This window comes from Stenella coeruleoalba (assembly GCF_951394435.1).
Source record: "Stenella coeruleoalba genome assembly, chromosome: 16".
NCBI lineage: Eukaryota > Metazoa > Chordata > Mammalia > Artiodactyla > Delphinidae > Stenella > Stenella coeruleoalba.
The window spans coordinates 19,043,185-19,068,712 of record NC_137162.1 but is presented as its reverse complement, the minus strand read 5'-3'; the positions used below and the strand labels follow the sequence as shown (position 1 = coordinate 19,068,712).

Below are 25,528 nucleotides of genomic sequence, written 5' to 3'. Positions count from 1 at the left end.
CCTAGTGGATTTTAAACTTTGCTCCTAGAAAACTTTTAAAAACAAGAGTACAGTAGTAAATGAATTATTTTAATATTATACTTGGTGGGAAATACTTGCACACTTACCTGTTTTTGATCTTATCTAGAGCTTAATGAAATTTCTAAAACATATATACCTTTCATAATTCTTAAGTTCTATTACCAAGTAATGCTTGTGTTACAAAAAATTATTCTTCAAAGACTCATAGTTTTACATTTACCCAGTGTCTGAGAAAATAGTTACCAATAAATAAGTTATCTAAAGAATGATCACATTTCTGACCTCTTTTGCCAAGCCTAAATACTCAGCAAGGCCTCAAGGTCCATACTAATTTAAATTGTCTGATACTGACTGCAGCAAACCAACCAAGAATTATATTGAGAATTCACAGAGGTATTCTTAGAACATACCCATTACAGGTTTAGCTACAGTCTTTTAGAACGAAAACTTCCAATTTTATGTTCATATTTACTTCATGGGCTCTTTCAAGTCCATATTAATTTCCATTTTTAGGGTTTTAAAATTGTGTTTGATACCTGGAAGACAAAGGTGGCCAGGTAAGTCCGTAAAATCAGTATAATTAAAAGCTTAGGTAACTACTGGATAGGTGAGGGTTTCTTAAAAATTAAATTTGTTTAAGAAATACAGTTTTGTCATTACTAGTAGTATCAGTTGGTCAGGCAAGATAGCCTTAAATGTGTCATGACACAAAATTCTTCAAATTCAGTTTTTAATAAACATTTACAGGATTCTCTGACTATAAAAGGTGCATTTACTCACTTGTGCCTAAGAATGTTATCTAGAAAATTGATGGGAATGGTGAACAATAATTGGCAGTTCTAAAAACTTGGGTTAAAAAAAACTAAAATCTGGGTTCAAAGTTTTAAAATTGCTTCTGTTTAGTACAAACTGGAGTGTTTTTTGTTTTAATTATTTTATATTTGTTTTTGGCTGTGTTGGGTCTTCGTTTCTGTGCGAGGGCTTTCTCCAGTTGCGGCAAGCGGGGCCCACTCTTCATAGTGGTGCGCAGACCTCTCACTGTCGCGGCCTCTCCCGTTGTGGAGCACAAGCTCCAGACGCGCAGGCTCAGTAGTTGTGGCTTACGGGCCTAGCCGCTCTGTGGCCTGTGGGATCTTCTCAGACCGGGACACGAACGCGTGTCCCTTGCACTGGCAGGCAGATTCCTAATCACTGCGCCACCAGGGAAGCCCCAAATCGGAGTGTTTAAATTCACAATCCAAGTTTTATTAATCTTGGTTATTTTTATATTATGGGAATAAAATCTGTTTTATTAATACATACTGCTTTCAGCATACAGATGCAGGTTATTTTCTAGCTATTGTTAATAATAAGGAAGGTGTAGGGTGTTCTGCAGAAGTGCTAAGTTATCATTCAGTGACTTATTTGCGGTTGTTCCTTTTCTGCCATTTCCTGTTGGCGAATTGTATCCTGTGCTGCTTGCTGCATTTTCTCCAGTTTTTCCAGAGTCAGAGATTTTAGGGGTAAAAGTTTGGGTTTACACAGCACCATTGTGGTTATATCTTCTACAGACAACTGCCCTAAAGTTTAAAAAGAAAGAAGAATTGGAGTGAGATAACACAGCTGTTTGGTGGTTTGGATTTGCAGCTAGAATTAAGGTGTAAAAACTTAATCCATTGACGTTGAAAAATCTCTTGTTCTCATAGTTCCCCCCCCAGTGTATCTTCAGTATAAAAATATAAAAGCAACATTTACCCTACAGCATATCTTCAATATAAAAGCAACATTTAATACTAGGAAGTTCATAAGGTATTGAATTTTTTAAGATCCTAAGCTACAATGAGACAACTTTTTGTGTCAAACGTTTAATCTCAAAAAAAAATTTGGGGGAAATACAATGTACATAAAAATAAGAGGAGGAACAAGATGGCACAGTAAAAGGACCTTGAGCTCACCCCCTCTCGTGAGCACACCAAAATCACAATGCTGAACAACCGTCGATAAAAAAGACTGAAACCTATCAAAAAAGATACATCCAAACACATAAGGCAGAAACCCAGTGAGATGGCAGGAGGGGCACACTCGCAATAGAATGATATCGCATACCCCCCAGGGTGGGTAACCCACAAACGAGAGAACAGTTACATTGCAGAAGTTCTCCCACAGGATTGAGAGTTCTGAGCCCCACGTCAGGCTCCCTAGCCCCGGGGTCTGGCATCAGGAGGGGAGCCCTCAGGGCATTTGGCTTAGAAGGTCAGTAGCGCCTGAATGCAGGAGCTCCATAGGACTGGGGGAAACAGACTCTCCACTCTTGGAACACACATACCAGGTATTGTGTGCCCTGGGACCCAGGGCAAAAGTGCAGTGACTTGATAGGAGCCTGGGCAAGATGGACCTGCTGGTCTTGGAGGGTCTGCTGGGGAGATGTGAGGTGACTGTGGTTCTCAGGACATAAAGGCTGGTGGCAAACATATACAAGAGTACTCATCTGAAGGCTAACATCTTGCTTGGGACGTTAACAAAAACAATAGAAAAGATTAATGAGACTAAAAGCTGGTTCTCTGAAAAGATACATGAAATTGATAAACCTTTAGCCAGACTCATCAAGAAAAAGGAAGAGGGCCCAAATCAGTAAAACTAGAAAAAGGAGAAGTTATAAGCAGCTATATGCCAATTAAATGGACAACCTAGAGGAAATGGACATTTTTAGAAAAGTACAATCTCCCAAGACTGAACCAGGAAGCAATAGAAAATATGAACAGACCAATTATAAGCACTGAAATTGAATCTGTGATTAAAATACCCCTGAAAAAAGTCCAGGACCAGATGACTTCACAGGTGAATTCTACCAAACATTCAGAGAAGAGTTAGCACCTGTCTTTCTGAAACTATTCCAAAAAATTGCAGAGGAAGGAACACTTCCAAACTCCTTCTATGAGGCCACCATCACCCTGATACCAAAACCACAGGTATCACAAAGATACCACAAAGAAGGACAATTACAGGCCAGTATCACTGATGAGCATAGATGCAAAAATCCTCAGCAAAATACTAACAAACTGAATCCAACAATATATTAAAAGGATCATACACCATGATCAAGTGGGATTTATCCTAGGGAAGCAAGGAGTTTTCAATATCTGCAAATCAGTGCCATATACCACATCAACAAATTGAAGAATAAAAGCCACACGATCATCTCAATAGATGCAGAAAAAGCTTCTGATAAAATTCAACATCCATTTATGATAAAAAAAAAACTCTCCAGGAATTGGGCATAGAGGGAACATACCTCAACATAATAAAGGCCATATATGACAAGCCCACAGCTAACATACTCAACGGTGAAAAGCTGAAAGCATTCCTCTAAGGTCAGGTACAAGACAAGGATGCCCAATCTTGCCACTTTTATTCAACATAGTTTTGGAAGTCCTAGTCACAGCCATCAGGGAAGAAAAAGAAATAAAAGGAATCCAAATTGGAAAGGCAGAAGCAAAGCTGTCACAGTTTGCAGATGACATGATACTATACATAGGAAATCCTAAAGACACTACCAGAAAAATACTAGAGCTCATCAATGAATTCAGTAAAGTCACAGGATACAAAATTAATACACAGAAATTTGTTGCATTTCTATACACTAACAATGAAAGATCAGAAAGAGGAAATAAGGAAATAATCCAATTTACCATCACATCAAAAAGAATAAAATACCTAGGAAAATAAACCCATCTAGGGAGGCAAAAGACCTAACTCTGAAAACTATAATACAGGGATGAAAGAAATCAAAGATGACACAAACAGATGGAAAGATATACCATGTTCTTGGATTAGGAGAGTCATTATTGTCAAAATCACTATACTATGCAAGCCAATCTACAGAGTCAATGCAATCCCTATCAAATTAGCAATGGCATTTTTCACAGAACTAGAACAAAAAAATTTAAAATTTGTATGTAAACACAAAAGACCCTGAATAGCCAAAGCAATCTTGAGAAAGAAAAACGGAGCTGGAGGAATCAGGTTCCCTGACATCAGACTATATGACAAAGCTACAGTAATCAAAACAGTAATGGTATGGCACAAAACCAGACATACAGATCAATGGAACAGGATAGAAAGCCCAGAAATAAACCCACTCACCTATGGTCAATTAATCTATGACAAAGGAGTCAAGAATATACAACGGAGAAAAGACACTCTCTTCAGTAAGTGGTGCTGGGAAAACTAGACAGCTACATGTAAAAGAATGAAATTAGAACATTCTCTAACACCACACAGAAAAATAAAATGGATTAAAGACCTAAATGTAAGACCTGATTCTATAAAACTCCTAGAGGAAAACATAGGCAGAACAGTCTTTGACATAAATTGCAGCAATATCTTTTTGGACCTGTCTCCTAGAGTAATGTAAATAAAAACAAAAAGAAACAAATGGGACCTAATTAAATGCTTTTGCACAGCAAAGGGAACCATAAGCTAAACAAAAAGACAACCTACAGAATGGGAGAAAATGTTTGCAAATGATGAGACTGACAAGGGATTAATCATCAAAATATACAAATACCTAATACAACTCAATATCAAAAAAACAAACAACCCAATCAAAATATGGGCAAAAGATCTGAATAGACATTTCTCCAAAGACATACGGATGGCCAATAGACACATGAAAAAATGATCAACTTCACTAATTATTGGAGAAATGCAAATCAAAACTATACTGAGGTATCACCTCACACTGTTCAGAATGGCCATCATCAAAAAGTCTACAAATAATAAATGCTGGAGAGGGTGTCAAAAAAAAGGAACCCTCCTACACTGTTGGTGGGAATGTAAATTGGTACAGCCACTATGGAGAGCAGCATGGAGTTTCCTTAAAAAACTAAAAATAGAGCTACCATATGATCCTGCAATCCCACTCCTGGACATATATCTGAAGAAAACCATAATTTGAAAAGATACATGCACCCCAATGTTCACTGCAGCACTATTTACAATAGCCAAGAACATGGAAGCAAACTAAATGTACGCTGACAGATGAATGGATAAAGATGTGGTATATATATGTGTGTGTGTGTATATATATATGTGTGTATATATATACACACACATACATGCACACACACACACACACACAATGGAATATTAGTCAACCATAAAAACGAATGAAATAATGCCATTTGCAGCAATATGGATGGACCTAGATACTTTCATACTAAGTGAAGTAAGTCAGACAGAGAAAGACAAATATCATATGATATTGCTTATATGTGGAATCTAAAAAACATGATACAAATAAACTTACATACAAAATGGAAATAGACCCACAGACACAGAAAACAAACTTATGGTTACCAAAGGGGAAAGGTGTGGGAGGGATAACTTAGAAGTTTGGAATAAACATATACACACTACTTTATATAAAATAAACACCAAGGACCTACTGTATAACACAGGGAACTATACTAAATATTTTGTAATAACCTATAAGGGAAAAGAATCTGAAAAAAAGTAGATATATATGTATGTATAAGTGAATCACTTTGCGATACACCTGTAACACAACACTGTAAATCAACTATACTTCAATAAAAAAAAGAAACGGAAATACAACAACAACAAATATGTAGTAAAGTATGGTATTAACATGAATACTCAAATTACTGAATGTAATTGTAATTCGGCTTTTGCTACATTGTTTGATTTAGGTTTCTTTTCCCCCATTTTCAGACCTTATTTAGTATTATGGTAAATTATGGTGCTATTTTTTTCCACTGGAAATTCCTTATTGTAATCTGCAATCTTGAGTGTAACAGAATTTCTACATTTAAGAAACAATCCAACTGTCATTTTACATCCTTTTACTAGTGGGGGCGGGGAGGCAATGGATTACTCCTTTACAACCTACTCATGACAAAAGCATAGTAAAGGTGGAGAGTATGTGTGGTGTATAGAACACAAAATAGTTTCAGATATTTAGCTATTGAGCCTGCTACATGACACTGCCTATTAGTTTTTAGGTTCCTACAATATTCTATGACCTAAGTATTTGTAACTTAGATACCTTGTTTTGGAAGAACTTCCCGGAACATTGACTTCATTTCTGCCATATCTGAATTGTTGGATAGTTTCTTCCTTCAATGAGAAAACAATTATTAGTACTATTCAAGAATGAATTACCAAAGCATATTGCTTGAGATAGATATTTCCATTGCAGTTTAAGAAAATCACAATTCCTATAGAAAATGAACTATCCTATCCTTGCATAATTTTCCCATTAATTACCTGTGAGTCTTTTCATTGAAACAAGGTTGAGATAGTTCATATAAGCATGCAGATCTTGTCAACTTTCATTCATAAGTGGTGGTGGTAATTGGAAGGCTGCATGTTCTAAATTTTTCCCCTCCTAGTGAAAATTGGGCTTAAGTTTTTCAGGCAAAGGTAAATTATTCAATAGTTATCTATCCAGCTGAGGAAAACCAAAGGGATTTATGTGCAGCTGATAGCATCTCCCCTGAATGGTGGGTGATGTAAAAGACATGACCATTTGGGAGGTAGGGTAAGGCAGAGTGTTAGGGAAAGGAGGAGGTAGTATGTAAATACTGCCTAACATCCCCACTTCCTTCAGTAACTAACAGCCAGTTTCTACTTTAATTCCTTTGCTATAATGACAAAAAGCATCTTAAGGATCAGTTACTGGCTACATAGCTGCAATTTGTAAGGAAGCAACACAAACAGGTGAAATTGGCTCTTGGATACCAGAAGCGAGGTGTGCTCTCAGTTTATTTTCCTCTAATACAGAGATACTCTATGCTGAAGCATCAGTGAATACCCTCACGTGAGTATTTTGTTATGAATATCCCAGCATATATGTCATCTCTGGCTGATTACAACTGTTCCCAGTGTTACATCCCAGTTTATGCCATGTTATATATATTCAAGGTGTTCTGGACTGTAACTTGTAGCATGACCCCTTTCCAAACACAGATGCTACTCTAGACAGTCCCACCCATTTTGTGATATTTCGCCATACTGATGCAACTCACTGTATATCTTTCACAACATCACCACCACAGAAGAAAGATTATTTATAATGTGGTGATGCTGGCTTGGTGCCTGCCTTTACCACCCACTGCAAATTAGTTATAATCAAGTGAAGCTGCTTCTGGTCTTAGTTATTCCCATTACCTCTACTTTGACATTCCTAAAAAAAGCTTCATACTCCCCATCCACCAAGCCTCTTCCCCTTCTTGTTCAAATTCCTATTCTGGAAGATCTAAAGTTCCTGAGGAAGCTCTATCTGCTTTCCACAACTGTCACTGAAACTTACCCCTATACTGCTCTCTCTGGGAATGAAGATGAAGTAGGGAATGGACCAGGAATAAAGCAACTCATCACTACCTAGAATCTGAGATAAATGCAATATACAATTTACTCAGAATGCACAGCTTCTCCTTCTGACACATTCTTTCCTTCTTGTTACTTAGGCCTGCCAGTGGTAACTAGTGTTCATTCCTTTTTGTTGTTGTTGTTGAAGGTTAGTAATATTGCAGATCTCTGAGTAGCCTGAATACAACTATAACAAACAATACTTAGCCTCTCCATTCAGGATAACACAATGAAAATATTCATTAGGCCCTTATTTGGTACAAATCTGACATGATATGCTACTGAAAGGGAGGATAGACATTATAAATGTTGATGAATGTGAGAGAAATGCATAGCATCTAAGGGTTTTTTTTTTGAGGTACGCAGGCCTCTCACTGTTGTGGCCTCTCCCGTTGCGGAGCACAGGCTCCGGACGCGCAGGCTCAGCGGCCATGGCTCATGGGCCCAGCCGCTCTGCGGCATGTGGGATCTTCCCGGACCGGGGCACGAACCCGTGTCCCCTGCATCGGCAGGTGGACTTTCAACCACTGCGCCACCAGGGAAGCCCTAAGGGTTTTTATATCACCAAATTTTTAATCACCAAAATGATAAAATGATGGATGAACAAATACTTAACTCTTAGCTGTTTTAGAGTAGCAACTCTAGTTACTCAGAATTTAATCACTATCTTTTGCTATCTCTTCTTTATACCTCTTTCACATCCAAAATCTGGCTTGCGGAAAACAATGAAGCTTGGTGCTCTACCAAACCTTAGTTCTCTGAGTAAGCTTCCATTGTTACTGGAAAGGGTGTGGAGCCAAAGGCCTTGTAGGGAGTGGGTTGGGCCTGGTGTGGGGAAGATCAGTGCTGTCACTTGCCTGGGTGGAGTGTCTACTTTGCTAGGGTTGATTCTTGTTCCTAGGCCCCCCTAGGCATTGGCAGGAGAGGAACAGGAAGGGAGGGCTAAAATAAGCAAGGTGGTGGTTGGATGCCCAGCACTGCCAAGGCTACACTGTCTTGATAATCAACTGCCCAGGGAGCCCAGCGTAGGAAGGAGCATTTATATCCTTCTCCAGGGTAACTGCTAATAGCCAAGCATGGGTGTTTTGCCTGGTGTGATGCACCCTAAGGAGTTGTGGCTACCCCTAAGGGTACTTTCTAATTGGTAAGGTAATATGTGTGTACCACCAGGGATAGATGGGCCAAAGAAGAAATATATCAGCTGGGGATGAAATTCATGTGTATTATTCAAGTGCCACATCATTCAATTCAATAAATATGTGAGTGTCTACCATGTGCCAGGCACCATTCATTAGTGAACAAAAGAGAAAAAAATGTTTGCTCTTTCAGAGCTTACAGTCTAGAGTATGGGGAGAGAAACAAATAATATAATGGTAGTAAGTGTTATAGAAAATAAAATAGTTTAAGGGGATTTAGGAGGGCTGGGTGTTGTGATTACAATTTGAACAGGAAAATCATTATAGCCTCATTAAGAAAGTGAAAATCATTGTGGTCTCATTTTGGTGTGTGTGTTGTATCTTTTGAGATTGCAAGAAAATCAGAAGCCTAGTATTCAGTTAGGGAATGTATAGGGTAATGGACACTCTATTGGTGGGCGGGTTTGTTGGTACAGCTTTTTTAGAGGGATAATTTATAGTATCTTTTAATATTTTGTAGTATCTACTAAAACTAAATATGCACATTTTCTTTGACCCAAACCTTCTACTAGTAATGCTCACTAAAGAAACAAAGCATGAGTGTGTAAAGATATAAGAATAAGAATGTTCATTAGGGCACTGCATTCAGGCACATGTCACAGGTCAAATAAATCACGGAACCACCATACCATGGAGTACTATGCCAGATTTTAAAACGATACAGATGGGCAAGCCATATTTTAAGAGAAAACATCAAATTGCAAAAGTAAAATGGGGCTTTCCTGGTGGCGCAGTGGTTGAGGGTCCGCCTGCCAATGCAGGGAACACGGGTTCGTGCCCCGGTCCGAGAGGATCCCACGTGCCGCGGAGCGGCTGGGCCCGTGAGCCATGGCCGCTGAGCCTGCGCGTCCGGAGCCTGCGCTCCGCAACGGGAGAGGCCACAACAGTGAGTCCCGCGTACCGCAAAAAAAAAAAGTAAAAGAAAATTCCTACAGTAATAGAACCCAAACTTTTAATGCTTAGAGAATGCAGTGTCAGTCACTTTTTGAAGCTTTTAGTCTGGGTAATTAGAAAATAATCTGCTGTTTCCTTTCCCCCCAGTTTCTTTAGTTTGTAATCTCTCCCAGAGATAATGGTTTTGACGGATAATGTGTTTCAAAATCATGATAAAGGAACCAAACCTGTTGTAGCATTTGAGCTAGATGTCTAAAATTAACACAAAAGAACCCAGAGGGAAACCAAATCTTTGTCATGAAAAATTTTACTAAGTTGTTGGTGTGAGAGTTGAAAAGCATTTATGTCTAGGCAGGATTAGTACTTTAAGTCAATCATACACATGTTGATAACATAAATTAGTCATACAACTTGGACAAGTTAGAAATCTCTGGGGAGATTTAGTTTGATAACCAAACTAGATTCACTTTGACAACCAAACTAAATTATGGGTGTGGGACTGGACAAGAGCACTAGTGTGTCCTTCTGAACCTTAAGAATGTGTTCAGTAGTCCTCAAATTTTATCCTTGTATAACCCTTTTGAAAAAACTAGGCAGAGAAATTAGGTCACCTTTTACACGTTTCTAGATAGACATATAAATTTGTTATAAGTTTAGTTACAAAGGATAAAATTTCCAGCATATTTAAAAATAACATATTAATCCTTAAAAATATATATAATATAATCAAAATATCATAGCAATCTGATAGCTACCATCATCCATTAATAAAAAATGAAGAACTTAAAAAAATTTTTTTTTTAAGATTTAATTTTATTTTTTTGGCTGTGTTGGGTCTTCGTTGCTGTGCGCGAGCTTTCTCTAGTTGCGGTGAGCGGGGGCTACTCTTTATTGTGGTGCGCGGGCTTTCTCTAGTTGCGGTGGCTTCTCTTGTTGCGGACCACGGGCTCTTGGCGTGCAGGCTTCAGTAGTTGTGGCTTGCGGGCTCTAGAGCGCAGGCTCAGTAGTTGTGGCGCACGGGTTTAGCTGCTTTGCGGTACGTGGGATCTTCCCAGACCACGGCTCGAACCTGTGTCCCCTGCACTGGCAGGCGGATTCTTATCCACTGCGCCACCAGGGAAGTCCGAAGAACTCTTTTTTAAGTCAGAAATTTTGTATCTTTTTTTCTCCCTACATCTCTATTTCCACTCCACTTAATTTTATTTTAATGTATGTTTTCATGCTTGAACATATTTTAGTAATTATCCTACCATACTTCTCTGCCACAAAAATGTTTATAAATTTAAATGAAAACTTAAAATATTTTGGATTGAGTTATTCCAATTATTAGTGAAAATCAATAAAAATAAATTACACATCAATAATATAATTACTGAGCATAAAGAATAAAGTTAATGGCTAAAAAAAATCTCTTAGTAGGAAAAAATACTTTTTGTCTGTGGGTTTTGTTTTATAGCATTAGTCTTATTTTTAAAAGATGCTGCCACTGGAACTGTCAGATCTCAAGCTTAATCAGCAATAAGCAACACTTGAAAAGCTTACAAGTTTTGCATATTTTTCATAGATTAGCTTATATGAAAACATACTGTTGAGACCAAGATCATGGGTTAAATAGCTAAACAGGACTGTTAGCTTTAAATTGTACTCTATTTTCATCTAGCCAGCTGGAAAATGTAGACTACAGTCAGATGGGGGCAGACAGAGAAGAGGAATAGATTACTCGAATCCAAATTCCATTCCTGGTAACTCAAAACATATACATATGGATCAGAAATATCAAAATGGAAACATACTGTGGATGCCAAAGCCAAGTCTTAGCTTCTAAAAATGCTCAGGCCAGGATTTGGATATTTTAAAAACTCTCCTCCTAGGTCATACTAAAGTCTCCTTAGTCTAATATTTGATCTTTGATAGGAGCCCCAAAAGAGCCATTCTGTGGATCAAGTGGTGTGCCTACCACTTCTAGTCCACCATTAGCTTTTCATCATTTTTTTCCCTCCATTAATTTATCTAAACTTACCAGCTTATCCTAATGGTACAAAACCCCATTTTTAAATTCTGAAATTGAATGCTTCAGAGTATTCTAGGATCCCAAGTATTTTAAACAAGCTGCAACAGTATAATCCAATGTATGATTTAAAACAAAAGCTTGTACTGGCATTTTTGTTTGTTTTCATTTTTTTCGGGTCAGTATATTCCATGTTTATACTTTAAATGGGTTGTACTCTGGCTAATTAGCTTTGTGACATTGAAAACATTTCCTAACCAATTGGAGGTTTGATTTTCTCATAAAAAACATGTTTAGTACCAGTCTTGAGTTGCAAGGTTCAAATGAAAAGTGAATGTAAAAGTGCTTAGAAATACAGTGTGACATTTATTATTCCATGTCTAATTTTCGTATCTCTATAATAAAAAACTTGTTGTACATTTCCTGTTAAGTGCCTTCCCACACTTAAAAACCCTCTGAATCCTCATCAACACCACAGTACCTACAAAAGAGCATGATCTATTTAAAGATGTTTTCCTTTAAAAATCTGTCTTAATTATTTACTTTTAAAGAGCATGGGCTACCGGATTGTTCTTTCTTTTCTTTAAATTTAATTAATTAATTTTGGGCTGCGTTGGGTCTTCGTTGCTGTACGCCGGCTTTTCTTTAGTTGCGACCAGTGGAGGCTACTCTTCGTTGCGGTGCGCAGGCTTTTCACTGCAGTGGCTTCTCTTGTTGTGGAGCATGGGCTCTAGATGTGCGCAGACTTCAGTAGCTATGGCACGTGGGCTCAGTAGTTGTGGCGCATGGGCTTAGCTGCTCCACGGCATGTGGGATCTTCCTGGACCAGGGCTCGAATCCGTGTCCCCTGCATTGGCAGGCAGATTCTTAAGCACTGCACCACCAGGGAAATCCCATTTTTCTTAAACATATTAAAGATATGATAATAAAGAAAACTTATTTCCTAATATAATTCAAGGTTGAGAAAATGTGAACAAGTTTTTAATTTGGTGGAAAACAGTAAAAACCTTTTAAATTGCAATCAAGGAAATAGACACTTAGTGTACATAAGAGTCTATCTTTAATTTTTTTTTTTTTTTTTTTTTTTTTGCGGTACGTGGGCCTCTCACTGTTGTGGCCTCTCCCGTTGCAGAGCACAGGCTCCGGACGCGCAGGCTCAGCGGCCATGGCTCACGGGCCCAGCCACTCCGTGGCATGTGGGATCTTCCCGGACCAGGGCACGAACCCGTGTCCCCTGCATCGGCAGGCAGACTCTCAACCACTGTGCCACCAGGGAAGCCCCTCTATCTTTAATTTTTGATGGAGGCGATAAGTGACTTGTTAACCTTACTTAGAGAAGTAAATGCACCTGAAATACGGCAAAAAAGGAAACATTTCTAAAGCATTCTGAGATTTTCAACCAAAGTACCAATTGCGTTTTTATGCAAGAAACACAGAGGTCATAAACTCGTAGCCCTTGGTGTTACCCAGTTAAATGTTTTGCTGGCTTGATTAATGTTTAAAAAGTATTCGAACCAATGTTTAAAAGTCAGGAGATTTCAAAACAAAAAAAAAATTAAAAAAAAATCAGGATATTTCACATTAAGTCCACATTTTAGTCCCTCTTGACAGATCTGGTAACACCAGGTCCATATCCCCAGATGGCAAAATTTGGCTGGGGCTGGGAAGTGATGCCCCATTTAGGTGAGCATGGGGAGTTCTCCAATCCCCACCACTGCCTATTGTTTCCCTTAACATTACCTGCCCAGCAACTATAGGCACCTGACTTCACAACTTCAGTAAAACAGAGCCACGCCAATATATTACATGCCAAACGATCCTCTTTTATCATTAATAGGCATTAAGAAGCAAAAATACAATCTCTGGGAACCGAGGGAGGCACTGGAAGCAACCTTGTTTATGTAGAATACAGTAAGGGGTATTTTTCTTTTGTGACTATTTATTAATTCCTTTTAAGTAAGTTCAATCTCCCTGCTGCAGGTTGTCGATGGGGGTGGCAGGAATGGCAGGAACAAAAATGAAAAAATTTATCTTTTGTCTTATGCAAGACTTGTGTGGTTGACTGACAGATGAATTTTCAAACGCATATTAGATTTCTGAATGTAAACTAACATGAAAAAAGGTGAAAGAGGGAGTCCCAAAAAACGTGGTTTTCAGCAGATACAAATTAGTAATGCTCACTCTCACTCAAGTGGTTGACCACATGCTAGCAGACTGCTTAATTTGGATTGATAATGTTCAACCAGAGATGCCAAATAACATCATATGTCATGTAGTTGGAAACTAGAGTAGATTGTTTTGTTTTGCTATCTGGCATCTGCTGGTAGAAAAATGTTGCAACATGTTCAATTTGGCTAATTAATCCAGACTCATGTGAATAATATGTGCAGTGTCTAGCTTCTGAAACATGCCTAGGCCTAAGAACAGGAACTGCTCTTCTTGGGTGAACCTGGATGATGCCATTGGTTCTGTTACATTCCAGTAGCAGACACTACTGTTAAGTTAGTAGAAAATGACATATCCTACTCATGCAGAATACCTTTTTCTAATAATTTGTTTTTTCAAAATTCAGTACTAGAAAGTGGTTCTAAAACTGTTAGCTACTAACCCTTAAAAAAGGGTTAAACCTTTTTTAAAAAACGTATCTGAAGAACTTTTTATATTCTCAGCATCAGAGATATAAACCTACTTCAACAGTATGCAAGGAAGGGGAAATAAAGAATTGTTTGATACTTTACTATTTCTGAAAGCCTGAACCTCAGATCACCTATATCAAAATCCCCTGGACAATTATTAAAAATACAGATTCTTCAGGAGTCTTCCCCAGACTCATGAATCAGAATCTCTAATTTTTAATTAAGTTCCCCACATTAAAGTTGGAGAACCAACTTAAAGTCATTCACTCATTCAATAAATAAATATTTAATGCCTACAATGTACTCAGATTGGACTGCTTTAGAAGCTACTAATAACTACCATACACTGACCATATACCATGTACTATATACTATGCTAAAATAAAGCATTTTATGTGTTTGACTCATTCTGTTCAACAATTCTAAGAGGTTTTACAGCTCCATTTAATAGATGATAAACAGAATGAGTAAACTGTCCAAAGTCACCAGCTAATGAATGTGCCTGTTCCTGAAACCCAGGTCTGATTCTAAAATCTGTGGTCTTAATTGGTATATTATTTTGCCTTATTTGAATCTGGAGTAAACTTAAAACTGTTTCATAGTCCCACCATGAGCAAATTTTCTACACAAAAGAAGTGACTGAAGGAGTGCATTACTTAACTTTCAATATGAAGGCTAAAAACATTCTATATCAATCTAAGAATTTTTGCCCTACCAGAGCATTTTCTTCTGTCCCCTTAAGTGCATTTTCTTCCTTCTGCTTATCTTTCATGATCAAATATAAGTCTAGGATAGAAGGAATACATAAGCTTGGCAATCTGGGGAGTTTTCCTCTTGTGATTATGAAGTAAATTCTGCAAACACTTCTCTATCCATTGGACACAGACTGTACCTAATGTACTAAGTGCTAAGTATAATCTTGATTTTTGCAATTTTTAATAAGCTCTGATGAATGCTACCAAAAGCCTATCACAGAAATACCAGGACTAATTAGGACTTGCAAGAGTTTCAGGGAGAAAAATAACATTGCCGAAATTGGATGTGGCCAGATGGCCAGCAGTTGCCCCAGTCTCTGCTTTGATAACATCAAGATTCATCTGTATTTGAATTGCAGGGCCCACACATCTTTCATCAACTGTCCCTGGGGTGCCAGGAGTTGAAAACTCATGAAACTATGCTGACATCAGTACACTTTGCTGAAGATTACATTGCATCAGCTCCAAGTGTAGGCAAAGTAGCAGCAACACTTTATTAAAAGGTAGACAGTCTATGTTGCCATTGCAGGGCACTCTCATACTCTACGTAGACAAGAGGATTAAATACCAAACTCTTCTTTGTAGGATATCATAGAAGGGTGGTATGTTGAGAAGTGGGATGGATTTAACAAGCAGCTCATGGTATGGTAAAAGTAGCTTCATTTGAGAAGACTTAATCATGATTGGAAAAGTATGAATACTGTGAAGTATTCTTGCAAAAAATGTTAAATTGAGTCTAATCACACCTCCAGACCAACTTCTGATTTACAAGAAATAAGAAAAAAGGAGATATTCAAAAAGACCCCTGGCCTGAACACTTCAAAATGACAATGTCACAAGGGAAAGAGAGATGGGGGAACTGTTCTAGATTAAGGCCAAAGAGTTATAATACCCAAATACAATACATAAACCATGACTGGATCCTGGTTTTGTTTCTTTTTTGCAAGGAGGAGAAGGTATAAAAGACATCCTTGGTTCAAATGGGAAAATGTACATACATTCGGATTGAATTTCAAAGACTACAGAATTATTAACTTCCTTAGTTGTGATAATGATGTTTTGCAGGAGAACTTTATAATTCTTAGGAAATACATGTTGGGAATTTTAGAGATGTCTGCCTAACAATAGGTGTCTGCAACCTATTTCCAAATGTCTCAGTGACAAACAGCGTATGAGAAGGAGTGAAATAAATATGGCACGACGTTAACAACTGTTGGATCTAGGTGAAACCTACATGAATGTTTATTGTATTCTTTAAACTTTTTAATGTATGAATATTTCTTTAATAAAATATGGGGGGAAGAAATAATTTTGAAGAGACTTCAGAGTGGAAGCCTAAGAAAAGGTTGAGTAACAGGGACTAATGCTGAATTTCTGATAAACTGAAGTTCCCTTCAACTTTGCTGGCAACATCTTGGGCATCCAGGAGACACCCAATATATTCCATTTTTCAGTATTTATCAAAATAATATCATGTGCAGGGTAAAGTAACAGGCAGATAAATCTGATACAAACCATTCTATTTAGGAGTAAATATGGTAGTGAAGCTAAGAACACAAGCAGCTGTTATACAAAATAGTGGTTGTCATAAAAGAGGTACAGAAAGTGCTAGGTAAGCTCAGAGAAAATTACTTCCTGCTGGGGAGAATCTGGAAACACACCTCCAATTATAACTAGGACATGGATACAGAATCACAAAAGGTTGGTGCTTCAGTGATAAACCTTGTTAGAGAAAAGAATACATAGTTCATTTTGGCTGGAGCATGAGTACTAAGGATACAAAAAGAAACTAAGCAAAGAAGGTAGGTGTGCACCCTTGTTGCTGACTGGCCTGGATATAAACAATTTTCAGTTTACCTGAAAGTTCTCCTGATCCTTTTTCCCGCAGCTTTAGGCACCCAACCCGATATTACCGAGATGACTCACAGCTGTTGACTCAAAACCTACAGAAGGAACTACATGAGATAATATGTGACAATTCTGGTAAAGAGCCATATAAAACTAATACGATAGTTTTACGAATATTCACAAACATTGTTTAATAAACCGTAGACACGCAGGATTAGGGCAGTATACCTTCATCCAGAGCTGCAGTCAATGCTTACAAACCCCCACCGGAGGAGAAACAAAGAAAAGGGAGAAAATTCAGAATCTGAAGACAGGAAGTGCGAAAATAAGACTTAGAGGTGTTGCCGCGGTGGTGGGTAACCATCTTTTTCCTTTATAGCTGGGAATGGAAAATGATTTCCTCAAGCTCCAGAATTCTCCCTCCTCAAAGGTCAGGGGGTGAAAGTACGTAACAGACTTTGCGGGGGCGTGGTCAGGAGCTCCACTTCGCGGGAGTTAAGGGCCACACCCAGGCCCCTCCCGTCCCAGCTTGCAGCAGCGCGGCGACGGGAGCCGGTTGAGCCGCCTCACCCCACAGGGAACCTCAAAGGGGCGGAGGGGGGTGGGGGGCGGGCCGCCGCCTGGCCAGCCCGGAAAGAAAACCTTCTTCCAGCGGAAGCGGCTCTGAGTTCGGCTAGCCCCATCTGCGCTTTGTCTCCCAGGGGCCGTTCGGCCTGCTCGGGCCTGACCCACGGTTCGGGACCAAGGGACACTTACCTTACTTCGCCACTCCTGTCAGAATGGGTACTCCCTGGGGCAATGGGGGGCGCAAGCTATTCCCATCCTTCTGCCATAACCCCATTCAGAAGTGTCAAAGGCAACTTCCGGGCAAGACAGGGGATTCCGGAGCCCTAAACTCCTGTCCACCTAAGTAAGTGACCAGACGTCCCAGCAGAATAAGGGCCAGGAAACCTGCTCCCTCTATCCCCGAACCCGGGCAGGTAGTCCGGAATAGGAATTAACTTGTTTAACATGGGATGTCTGGTCACGTTTGGTTCTGTTTCGGGCCTACTTACAGATGCCTCTCTTCCCAGACGGCTCAACTGTTGCCCAGGGCAACTGTGAGATTGGGCGAAGGGAAAACTACGTCACACAGGAGACGGCAGGCCCGGAAACTCCCGATGCCATTATCAGTTATGGCTGCCTTAGCGTCAACAGTAACTTCGGATTGAGAGTTGTCTCTCTACCCAGCTGGAGGCTCTCTCTGTGGCCCAGCTAGCCAGCGGCGCCCTGTGGGCGGGAGAGAGCGCGTTGAGGAGCGGAGGAAAGGAAAAGGGCGGAGAGAGGGAAGCAGGCGCCCATACCTTACTCTGATTGGGTAGCGTCGCTGGCGACAGTGCCTCACTCTGATTGGGCAGCGTCTGTTGCCCTGGCTCCGCCTGTTTTTCTTCCCCAGCGATTGACAGGCCTGCACCGGAGGGGTGGGGCGGGGCGGTAGGAGCGAGAGTGTGTATAGGGGGCGGGCGGGCGGGGCGGGGCGAGTGGGGGAGGGGCGGGCGGGGGGCGGCGGTTGGGCAGAGTCGCCTCCAAGGAGGAGGAGGAAGGAGGGCGAGCGAGGAGGATGGCGGAGTCGCGGCTCCTGACGGTAACTAGGGGCCGCTGAGGCGGGAGGGTGCCTGTTGGCCGGCTCTTCCTGCCTTCCTTCCTGCCCGTCGGGCGGTCGGGCGGGCTGTCGATAGGGGGAGGCCCCGCGCGTCCTGACAGGCGCGAGCCGGCGGGGCCGGGGCGAGGCCCGAGGGGCCGGGGCCCTGGGAGGCGCCGCCGCCGCCGCTTTCCTGGGTGCTGTCTCCGGGAGGGCCGGGCCCTAGTAGCTGGCTCTCGTGCGGGGCCCACAGCCGAGCGCCGAGAGCGAGCCGGCCGGCTGACAGCGTCCGGGGCCGGGCCTGCGGTGGCGGCGGGCGACCAGGACAGCGCCCGGGCGAGGACTAAACCGGCTCGAGAACCGGGGCCGGGGGCGCCCGGAGGACGGTGCTGCTCCACTGGGCTCCCGGGGTCACCGCGCCCAAGCTGCCGGGCGCCCCGTGGGCGTGTGAATCGTTGGCGGGGGCCCTGGCGCGGCGGTAGTGCTACGGGGTGGAGTCTTTCCTCGCCCCTTCCCCAAAGCCCACCGCGCTCTCCCTGTCTTCTCTCCGTTCCTTGAAGAGTGGTGAGTCGGCTTTGGGTGTGTTGCTTGGTGAAGCGAGTTGTAGGTATCCAGGACTGCTCTGTTGGACATGCCTAATGGCAACCTCTTTCCGCGGTAGATTTTAGGGACAGAGGAAAAGTACTCTTCTTTCCCGCCCCCCCCCCCCCCCGCCCCATGCTAGAGGCTTCAGGACAAAACGATTTTTCCCCAGCCCCTCAGTATCCATTGTTTTGTACCATCCCCCTCCCCCCTTTCCTAGGTAGAAGAATAATGACGCCAAGCCATTAATTGCTCCTTTTTAAAAAAAAATCAAGAGGGTTTGTGTAATTGTGTTAATATGGATGTACAAACAGGTGAAATGAATACCGTTTCGGTAGTTGAAAAGAAGATGCTTTTGAGTGTGTGTGTTTAATTAAGCCTTCAACCCTTGCAGTTGGTGATTTGATTTTCTTGTCTGTTGCTTTGTATTATAATGGGGGTGATGAGAATAAAAGAGGAAGCAGTGTTTTGCAACCTACCCAAAAAAATGTTTTCTAAGTCTTTGGGGATGCTGAAGCAAAATTGGGTTGCAGATGTGGACTGTATAGTATTTGCCTCCCTCACGATAAGTACCAACAGTCTACATCTAAGCTTACACCTGTGCAGTTTTGTACACTTCTTCATAAATGTCAGCACTTTCTCGTATCTGCTCAGAGTAATGGATAATTGTATCTAAAACTATTTTTTGTTATGTTTTTCAGAATCTTAGGGTACACTTGTGTAACTAAGTATTTTTTATTTAAATGTAGCATCAACACTGAAAGATTGTCTTAATTTTAAAAACCTGTTTATTAGTTGCTAACCTCTACCCTCAGCTTTACATGCCATAGCCCTTGTAACTGTTTGTTACTATGTATTTGAAGAGACGTAGCTATTGGGTACAATTTGTAACATTCAGTAAGCTTAGTTCATAGCTTGAATTTGTCAAGTGTTGATGTTTTCTGTGTGACAGTGACAAGAATTATTAGGAATAAGTATGTAAATGACCATTCCCAACATAAGGATCTTAGACTGAATGTGATAAATCTTTTAAATACTAATTTGGAAATCAGGTACACTGTAAAAGTTTTATTTAATTATGAATATGCATTTAAAAATAGCTGAGAAATAAAGGCTTTGTCTTAAGTTTTGTGACTTTCAGATGGCTTAAATGTAAGATAAAGCTGACATATAAAACTGTATTCTTGAAATGCCAGTTTGGAGGTATGAACTTGGTCTATCTGTAAGGTTACTACTTTTCCCAAAGTGTTCAGTTTTTGAAGAAAACATTTATCTCAGGTTGGCACTTGTTTTCTGGTTTCTGATAATACAATTTTCAAGTGTTTAAGATTTTCTCTTATTTGTTATGAATTGTTGTGGATTAAAGAGTGATATTAAGAAATACATTAATAACTTGCAGATGGATTTTTTTTTAGTTTTTAAACTACTGTATTCAGAAAGTTGATCAGAGCTGTGTTTTGATAATTGTAGCAAGTAAGACTCATACAATAACTTGTGAACTAGAAACCAGTCAGAAGTATGAAACATTCCACTTTTCAAAAGGAGCACTAAAATTATAAATTCTTTTGTTATGCTTGCTGGAATTATACTTTTTAAATATTGTTTCTTCAGTGACTTGGGACAGGGCTTGTCCCACGTTCAAGAGAGATATAAACTGGAATTCTATGTGGAATGCTCATAGATAGCTTCTGAATAGCTGCTGGGTTTTTTTTTGCCTTGGCTTACCTATATGGATTTTGAGGGGAAGCGTGAATAAAATTGAAATTCTTTGTTATCCAGACAGTTAAATTGCATTCATATTTGTTTTAAACATATGCTGGATTATCAATATCTGTTGTGTAATTTAGTATTTCTGTAAGACGTGTTCTTTAAACAGTTTAAATAGTTTTTAGATTTTATATATCATCTTATGAGAAAAAATATCAAAATCTGTTGTGTTTTTTTACTAAAAAATATACACTAACCCTGACATACAGATATAAGGATGAAGTTTTTTGGAGGTTGAAGATTAAATGAAAGACTATATCTTTATAGGATTCAGTTCACTATATCATTCATGTATCATTCATGAATGGAAAAGCATAGAATCTATGCTTATAGTAATAAAAACCCCAAACAAGGCCAAAACACCCCCAAAACAATAAAAAAAAACCAGAAAAACAAGTTGACTCCAAGTCCTTCAGTCAGTTCTGAGGTCTATAGCTTGGGCTTGGTGGAAGTGTTCTTTTTTTTTGGGGTGGTGGTGGTGGTGGTGGTGGAAGTGTTCTTGAACTAGTTTATATCAATTAGGAGAGGAAACTTAGATACAGAAATGCCAAAGTTTTATAAGACTAGTGGGGAATTAGTAAATACTTTGTTATAGATGAATTAGAAATTGGCTGTCATTTAGCAGCAGAGTGGTAAAGTACTTTTATGTGGTACTTGAGAAATGACTACCTCAGATACTAAATTGGTTGCTATTTTTGCTTATTGTTGGACTTACATTTCATGCATTACATGTTATACATTAGGCATATTATAATTAATAATTTAAGGTTAAATCTTTAACCCGCTAAATAATATATAAAAGTTAAATCTTTAACCCGCTAAAGAATATATATGTAAAATTTGCTATTCCTGTCTTCTGAATTTTACATTGTATCAAAGTTGTGTGCTGTAGGTCTTTCTGGAAATATTTTTTTCTGTTAATGTAATAAAGTTTGTATTTTCCTAACTACACTGACTTTTAAAATATGAAAAGTTTCTGAGTTACAAGGTGACCTATGGTGTGCTTGAACTTGATATATTATAGAGTGTTCTGAAATCTAATTGTCAACCAGTGCAGGTAGAAAAGAGCATGCATAAGTCTAAGAAACTGAGTTATGTTCTAAAATACGTAACTGCATTATTTTAAGGTAAACTAATGTTCCGTCTTTGGCATTTTCTCCTGATTCCCAGTTTTTCAGCACATCATCTTTAACTCAGCAAATCAAAGTTCTAACATGTGAAAAGAGTATTCTAATTACAGAGGGCTCTTCAGCTTTTGAGATGTTGGTAACATATGTGCTTTTTGAGAAAGTATGATATTGCCATTATCAAGATTTAAAGAACTAATTAGATTATTTCACACTATATGTCTCATTCCAACTTTTCTAAAGATTAGAACTGATTGCAAAAAGTAGCTCATGCTGTAAAAGGTAAAGGTTTTTTTATCGGAAAGAATGAACAAATTGCTTGAAGCTAAAACATTACAGGTGACCTTAAAAGAGGGTATAATTGGTCCCTATGTGAAATGAACCTGAAAGACTTTTATGAAGTATTTTGGCATGTCTGTCTTCTAATGTTCATAGCACTGTGAACACACAGTTTAAGCATTTTATTTGCCCTCAAACACTATTTATAAATCTTGAAAATATAATTAAGTAATTTCACAGTTGACAGATAAGTCTTTTTTCTTTTAGTTTTTCTGATGTCTTTGAGGTAAAGTGGAATGACTTTTTCTGACACAGATAATGTCTAGAATTTTGAGTTAGTTTCATCAGTTAAATTTGGGCTTTCTCAGTGTCCACTTTTGTGTTGTACAACAGTCCTTTCTGCTTTCAGGACTTTCACAATTTTGCAGATAGTCTTTAAGTTAACTTTTAAATTTTGTTCTATAAATATTTCTTACTAACTAGTTTCATACTCACTAATGTCATAGACCTTCTACTGAGTGCCATGTGTGTCCCATACTGTGAGGGAACAGGAATAAATATACTATGTTTCCTGCTTTCAGTAAGTTCACGGTTTGTTGCATGAATGGGACAAACAGTAAATTGTTTTACAATGTGACAAGCGCTTTGATAGCAGTATACACTGAAGAACTCAGATGAGTTAAGATTCAGACTGCATGTATAACCAGCAATGCTTACTGAAGGTTACAACCTGAACTAACTCTTGAGGAATTAGTTGGATAGGTAGAGGGTAGAAAAAGCATAGAAGTTAGAGATGTTAAGGTCCATTGGAGAACTGCAGGGAATAACAATATGGAGTCCATGTATAACCTAATCTTTTAAGTGATACAGTAGGCTCTCATTAAAGTTATCATTTTTAGAGATTGTTCTGTCTTGTGTACCTCATTTAATTTGGGCCTTGAACTATGGATCTCCATTAATGTTGGGGAGCTGCTCCAAATTATTATTTAAAACTTTTAACTGTATATTTTCCATTAATATTTTAATTAAATACAAGAACATATCAGCCTAATGTGGAATAATTCTGAGAATTAGAACTTGGATAATGATAAAATGTTTCAAAATCATATTTAAATATATATTTCTCAGCATGTATGCATCATGTTAAGGTAACATTTATGAATTTCCTTCCTTAGAACTCACGGTAAGGTTTTATTATACAAACATTTAAAATGTACTCTTCTGAGAACATTAAAAACACCTCTTCGGGCTTCCCTGGTGGCGCAGTGGTTGGGAATCTGCCTGCCAATGCAGGGGACACGGGTTCGTGCCCCAGTCCGGGAAGATCCCACATGCTGCGGAGCGGCTGGGCCCGTGAGCCATGGCCGCTGAGCCTGCGCGTCCGGAGCCTGTGCTCTGCAACAGGGAGAGGCCACAACAGTGAGAGGCCCGCGTACCGCAAAAAAAAAGCACAAAAGAAACACAAAACAACAACAACAACAACAAAAACAACCTCTTCTCATACTTATTTCAAAGTGTCACTGTTTGCTTTAGGTAAGTCAGACTATGATCAGCAGTTACATCCTGGTAGAAGTCTTTATATGGCTTTATATGATTTAAAAGTTCTCTGAACTTGAATATTAAGTAATTTTTCATATAGGATGATTTAATACTTATTTGAGGGCACAATGAGGGACCTTATTTGTCATTCCAAACTTCATTCCCTCCAAAATGCCATAGTTTTCCCATTTAAAAATTCTTGTGTTGCTTTTTTTTTTTTTTGGTTTTGATTCTTCCTGTTATTTTCATTATAGAAATCTGAGAAATCCTTTTTAAATGTTCACGTTTTAGCAATTACCTCATAAATATTATAACATTTCACTTATCTCAAGGTTATTTTTTAGGAAACTAAAACGTTTCTGGTATCATCTCTTTGGATACAACCCCATGCTCTCTGCACCTGGCTAACTTCCTATAATTGCCCTTCAGGCCTCCATATCATATCCTTGGGGAGGCCTTTGATCTCTAGTTAGGTTCTCCTGTTTTAAGGTCCCTTACCACACCTGTATTTCCTTTTTATAAGACTAAATTATTTTTGTAACGATGTGTTTGTTTTTTTGCTAGACTGTAAGCTTCATGATGAGCATCAAGTATGTCCGCCGCCTTTACTACCATTTCTCCAGTATACAATGTCTTGACTTTGTAGGCTCTTAATAGAAAATTAGTTTAAATTAATAGTCTCGGGCCCCCAAACAAACAGGCCACTGAAAAGAACAAAGAGTTGTCATAGTGCTTTTGCTCTTAAACACATTTCCTGCTCTTTGAATCCCCTAGGTCTTAATTGAGGGCTCTCTAAACTCTTAAAATGTACAATTTAAAAAAGTTTGTTAACCAAATATAAAAAGGACTGGGGTACTCCTCGAGACCACATGAAAGTTGAAAATAAGAGCAAGGGTAAAATACTTAAAAAGCAGATATAACACATTTAAAAGAATATAGCAGTTTAAGGCAAATTTATGGGATAAACATTTGAAATCTTTTTAAATTTTGTTAAAGATGACACAGGAGCATGTATTATAGTTCAGAAAGATTTCCATCTAAAATGATACAATTAAGAATTTTAATGTGTTAACCTTTTGTTATTGGGAAGATTCGCTTAATGAGACGAAACGTAATAGGTATTGTAAGTATTTACTGAGTAAAACCAAGTTGAAGCAAATAATTGTCTGAAAGTACTGAATCAGTGCAGTATAATATTACTGCCTTAAAGTTTGTAGGTTTTATACCTACCATGTGTTTCTTTATGTACTGAGGTATGAAATATGTAAAATTGAGTAACAACATGTTTTCATCAGTTTTGAATGAAAACATACCTGTTGCAACGATATGACAAAATGACATAAATATTTCTGCAACTTTTAAACTGTTAAAGAGAGTAAGTTTTGTTTATTTATTTATTTTTGGTATTTCTTGGTAACCTGGACTGGAAAAATTAGATTGCAGGTCATAATTACTTCTTTGCTTGGGTGACCTGAAATAGATTATATTTAATTCAACTTTGTTTTTTATATCTTCTGGGATAAAGAATTTGATATTTCACTGAAGGGCTTTAGTTCTGGTTCATATAAATTGCATTTTGTCTTAGTTTTGTAACCTGTTGAATTCTCTGAGTATTATAAGGATAGGTAAAAGAGCTAGTTATTTCTTATTTGTTGCTAAAACAAATACTGGTTTATCTACCATGTGTTAATTACAGTTTTAAACTCATAGAAATGGGATGCTTATATACCAGGGAGCTTAAAATAGTAAGGTTTTATGATTTAATCTTGAAAATAGTTATTTCTGTACTTTGGAAGTAGGGATTTGAAATTCTTAATACTAGAAATATGGCCTAGTTTCAGAACACCCACTAAGCAACTGTGGAAACTCAGCATGTTAAATGGT

General features: G+C 38.9%; 2 protein-coding genes across 8 annotated transcripts in view; one reads left to right on the top strand and one right to left on the bottom strand.

The window, feature by feature from the left end:
- Window positions 1-95: 95 nt before the first annotated feature.
- BBIP1 (BBSome interacting protein 1) lies at window positions 96-18,000 on the bottom strand. 3 transcript variants are annotated; one of them, XM_079899387.1, is made up of 4 exons: window positions 17,785-18,000; window positions 16,739-16,836; window positions 6,068-6,138; window positions 96-1,580 (listed from the first exon to the last, which is right to left on the bottom strand). In XM_079899387.1, exons 3-4 carry the CDS (start codon window positions 6,111-6,113, stop codon window positions 1,414-1,416), a joined length of 213 nt encoding a protein of 70 aa, XP_079755513.1. In that variant the 5' UTR covers window positions 6,114-6,138; window positions 16,739-16,836; window positions 17,785-18,000; the 3' UTR covers window positions 96-1,413. The 3 variants fall into 3 exon arrangements, with proteins under 3 accessions (XP_079755513.1, XP_079755514.1, XP_079755512.1); XM_079899388.1 differs by lacking the exon at window positions 17,785-18,000 and adding an exon at window positions 17,486-17,615; XM_079899386.1 differs by lacking the exon at window positions 17,785-18,000 and adding an exon at window positions 16,958-17,239.
- SHOC2 (SHOC2 leucine rich repeat scaffold protein) overlaps window positions 17,553-25,528 on the top strand; it is a 114,153-nt gene continuing 106,177 nt past the window's right edge. For 2 of the 5 annotated variants that reach the window (XM_079899378.1, XM_079899374.1), the window contains exon 1: window positions 17,597-17,639. The gene's annotated coding sequence lies outside the window, so the exon portion shown is untranslated. Of the gene's footprint in view, window positions 17,640-18,300; window positions 18,354-18,390; window positions 18,915-25,528 lie in introns of those variants that run through there. The other 3 variants (XM_079899375.1, XM_079899376.1, XM_079899377.1) reach the window with 3 other exon arrangements.